The sequence below is a fragment of the Heterodontus francisci genome, chromosome 21 (assembly GCF_036365525.1).
Source record: "Heterodontus francisci isolate sHetFra1 chromosome 21, sHetFra1.hap1, whole genome shotgun sequence".
Classification (NCBI taxonomy): Eukaryota; Metazoa; Chordata; class Chondrichthyes; order Heterodontiformes; family Heterodontidae; genus Heterodontus; species Heterodontus francisci.
In genome coordinates, this window is record NC_090391.1 from 3,351,991 (window position 1) to 3,355,811 (window position 3,821).

The window sequence follows — 3,821 nt, forward strand, 5'->3', positions numbered from 1 at the left end:
TAATAGTCTTTTAAAACTATGTTTGGATGCAGAACAAATGGCGTCTCCATTGATCGCTAAATGTAGGAGAAATACCACAGGGCAAGGCTTTGCAAGTGATTATTTGGTCAAACTGAAACAGATGGGTTTTTGTTAAATGTAAATACTGCACATGAAAATTGAAATCTAAATGAAGCATGCCGAAAATCACATCAATGGAATTCATAGGTTATGGACAATGTAGGTTTAATACACGCCAATTCAAGATTTCCCCAGTGCTTGGGAAATAAATGGATAATCCCCGTCGTTGTATTTGAAATCTCAACTTCCAACAGACCTGGCGGAAAAAGGGCAGCATCAATTGAAGCTGGAATAGAGAGAGAGCGACAGAGAGAGACAGATAGAGAGAGAGAGAGAAGCAACAAAACAGATTATGGGAAATGCATTTAGCTGGTGGCAGAAATGGATAAAGACATGTATATGAACTGGGATTTTGAAAAACTGTCACGTGATTGAACCTTTCCCTTGGGCTGGTTTTCCCGTTATTTGATTCTCTAGCTCCATTCAAGATTAATCTCTCTGCAACCCACCAGACACACCATAAATTCCCTAGATCTCCGAGGGATATATTTTGTCCTGATTCTCCCTCCACTGTCTGTCTCTCCATTTCAGAGTTGCTTGAAAGTACAGGGTGGTTATGAGTATTGGTTGACCGTGAAAGATTAGATTGGTAAGGTGGGGAATTTAAAGAGTACAGAGGATAGCAGAGTAGGGCTGGTAAGTGTGATTTCGTTGCTTCGTTTCCCGTTTTGTTCCACCCTTTGAATTCATTATTAATCGTATTGCAGTCTCTTACCTTTACTCCACATTCCATTTTACATCTTGTTTATCTTTGGTCCACATCAATGTCCAGGCAGCAGCAGCACGTTTTGTTACTATAGGGCCTTTGAAGGAATAAAACTTTCCTCGGACCTTCACAGGAGCATTAGAAAGAAAACAAATGTGACTCTGAGCCACGTAAGGAAATAATGGCATTCTTTAAGAAATATCATAAAGGAGCAAAGCGAGTTAGAGAGGTGAATAGATTTCGAAGGGAATTTCAGAACTCAGAACCCAGGCAGTGAATGCATGGTCGCTAATTGTGGAGCAATTAATATCAACGATGAACAAGCGGCCAGGATTGGAGGAGACTAGAGATCTGGAAAGATTTTCGAGCTGGTGGAAGCTACAGAGTTAAGGAGGGGCGAGGCAATCGAGGGAATTTAAAACAAGGCTGAGAATTTTACAATAGAGGCGTTGTTTGGCAGGTAGCCAATATAGGTCAGTCAGCACAAGGGTGATAGGGAAGCGGGACTTAGTGCGAGTAAAGCCATCAGCAGCAGAGTTTTGAATGACTTCAAGTTTACAGAAGAATGAATGTGGGAGGCCAGTCAGGAGTGTATTGGAATAGCCAAGTCTGGCGGTAACGATGGAATGGATGAGGGTTTCAGCAGCAGCAGATGAGTTGACGGAAAGACTGAGGAAAGATTCAGCAGCAGCAGGGGCCGAGTTGGGCAATGGAGAGAGGTTTAAATAGGTAGCCTTAGTGATGGTGCAGATATGTGGTTGGCTCCTCATCAGTTATAACATTGACGTTGTGAACAGTCTTGTTCAATGTCAGACAATTGTCAGGGAGTGGTTTGGAACTGATGGCTAGGGAACGGAGATGTGATGTGGGAGAAGGCAATTGTTTCACTCTTACTAATATTTAATTGGAGGAAATGCTGTTCATCATGGATATCAGACAAGCAGTGTGATAATTTAAGGCGGTGCAGGAGTTGACAGATGCGGTAGTGATGTAAAGCTTGGTGTTGTCAAGGACATTTGGAAAATGATGCAGCATGTCGATGAGATTTGTGAGCGTGTAAAGGATAGATAATTGAGGGACACCAGAGGTAACGGTGCTGGAGCAGGATGAGTAGACTTTGCAGGTAATTATTTGGCGGCAATTGGAAGGGGAAGAATGAGACCCGGTGACAGCAGTACTATCCATCTGGATTCTCATATTAAACTTGTCTTGCTCTGTTCCTCCTTCATGTAATCTCTTTCTGAAGCAACTCACTTTGTTGTTGCGTTATCAGCATTTTCCACAGTCTTACATATTCCCTCAATCTTTTATTTAACTCAGTTTTCATACAATTCAGTTCACTTACGGTAACTTCTTCATTTTAGTTTGCCTCAGTGTAACGCCAGAGCAGTTTTGTGTACAGAACTAGTTACAATTAACAAAGGCAACATCAAACCTGGAATTAGTGCCAAGGGTCGGGGACTGCGACTGACCTTGGGATGGTCTAATGATAATTATCTTTCCTCTGTCTTGCAGTGAACTTGCTAGCGATTGTGATCCTGTCCCGTGGAAAGTGCGGTCTCTCCAAATGTGTCACTCATTACTTGGTGGCCATGGCAGTGGCGGATCTAATGGTCGTGATCATTGAAGTCATATTGAAGCGAATTAACAATATTTACTTCCCAATAAATGTCTTGTTCATCACTCCCATATGTGCCATGAAACTTGTCACGAAAATTGCAGCACTGGACTGCTCCGTCTGGTTCACAGTTGCTTTCACCTTTGATCGCTTTGTAGCCATTTGTTGTCCGAATCTCAAACAAAGGCATTGTACCCAGAGAACGGCGAACAAGGTGTTAGCGACTGTGTGTGTGTTCGGCTGCCTGAGAAGCATCCCCTTTTATTTCATGTATGAACCCCAACTTATAATTAACAACATTCCATACTTCTGCATTGAAACCTCTGCCGATTACACTTCGCCCTTATGGGCGGCGTACGAGTGGTTTGACAGTATTTTAACACCTTTAGTGCCGATCCTTTTGATCCTTCTGTTAAATGCTCTCACTGTCAAACATATTATAAAGTCCAATATAGTCCGCAGGGCGCTCCGCAGCAGCATCAATAACCAAAATGATCCAGAGAGTGAGAACCGGAAGAGGTCAATGATCCTGCTCTTTACTATATCTGGTAATTTTATTCTTCTCTGGATGACATATGTTGTGCATTCCCTAAGGTGGCGGGTGAAAAACTACAATTATACTGACAGATACTACAGTAACCCAATATACATCAACCAGCAAACGGGATACATGCTTCAGCTTCTCAGTTCTTGCACTAACACGTGTATCTATGGGTTGACGCAGAGAAAATTCAGAGAAGAGCTGAAGAATGGAATGAAATACTTGATTACACTGAATGGGAGACTATATAAATAGCAAGCAATTGGCAGAAAGATGCATCAAGCTGTGTAGATTGCAATCCATACCCTTCTTCTGTCCCATAACACCAGGCTGTCAGGTGATGGCAGGAAACAGGCTGACTCTCTTGAGAGAGGGAACTGGCCAATAAACCACCTAGCCAGCAGAATACATTTGCATTGGGTATGCTGCCTGCGGTGCATATCCAATAGAACGAATAAACATTAGTATCTGAATTACAACAGAACCAATATTGCTAACTCGGAACAGAGGGTGAAAAACTGGGAAAACATCTGGTCACTGCAAAGCATGTAACAATAATGCCCATTGAACACCATCTTGTAAATGTAAAATGTTCAAATATAATGCACACTGGCCCACATCAGATAATTATGAAGGCCTCAGTGATCATGCAGAATGGATCGTATCTGTTAAGTGTGAACCATTAATAATAACAGACACTTGGACCACATCGACTAAATGGGGAGTGTCAACTAATAATGCGCGCTGCACCACAGCTGGTAAATGTGGAGTGTTCAATGTTAATGCACACTGGATCGCATCTCATAAAAATGAAGCAGTTAATAATCATGGACACG

At 42.2% G+C, this 3,821-nt stretch overlaps 1 protein-coding gene across 1 annotated transcript; it reads left to right on the forward strand.

The window, feature by feature from the left end:
• The first annotated feature begins 1,447 nt into the window (after positions 1–1,447).
• Positions 1,448–3,240, forward strand: LOC137381033 (probable G-protein coupled receptor 139). The gene is made up of 2 exons (XM_068053426.1): positions 1,448–1,532; positions 2,342–3,240. Exons 1-2 carry the CDS (start codon positions 1,448–1,450, stop codon positions 3,238–3,240), a joined length of 984 nt encoding a protein of 327 aa, XP_067909527.1.
• The last annotated feature ends 581 nt before the right edge of the window (positions 3,241–3,821 follow it).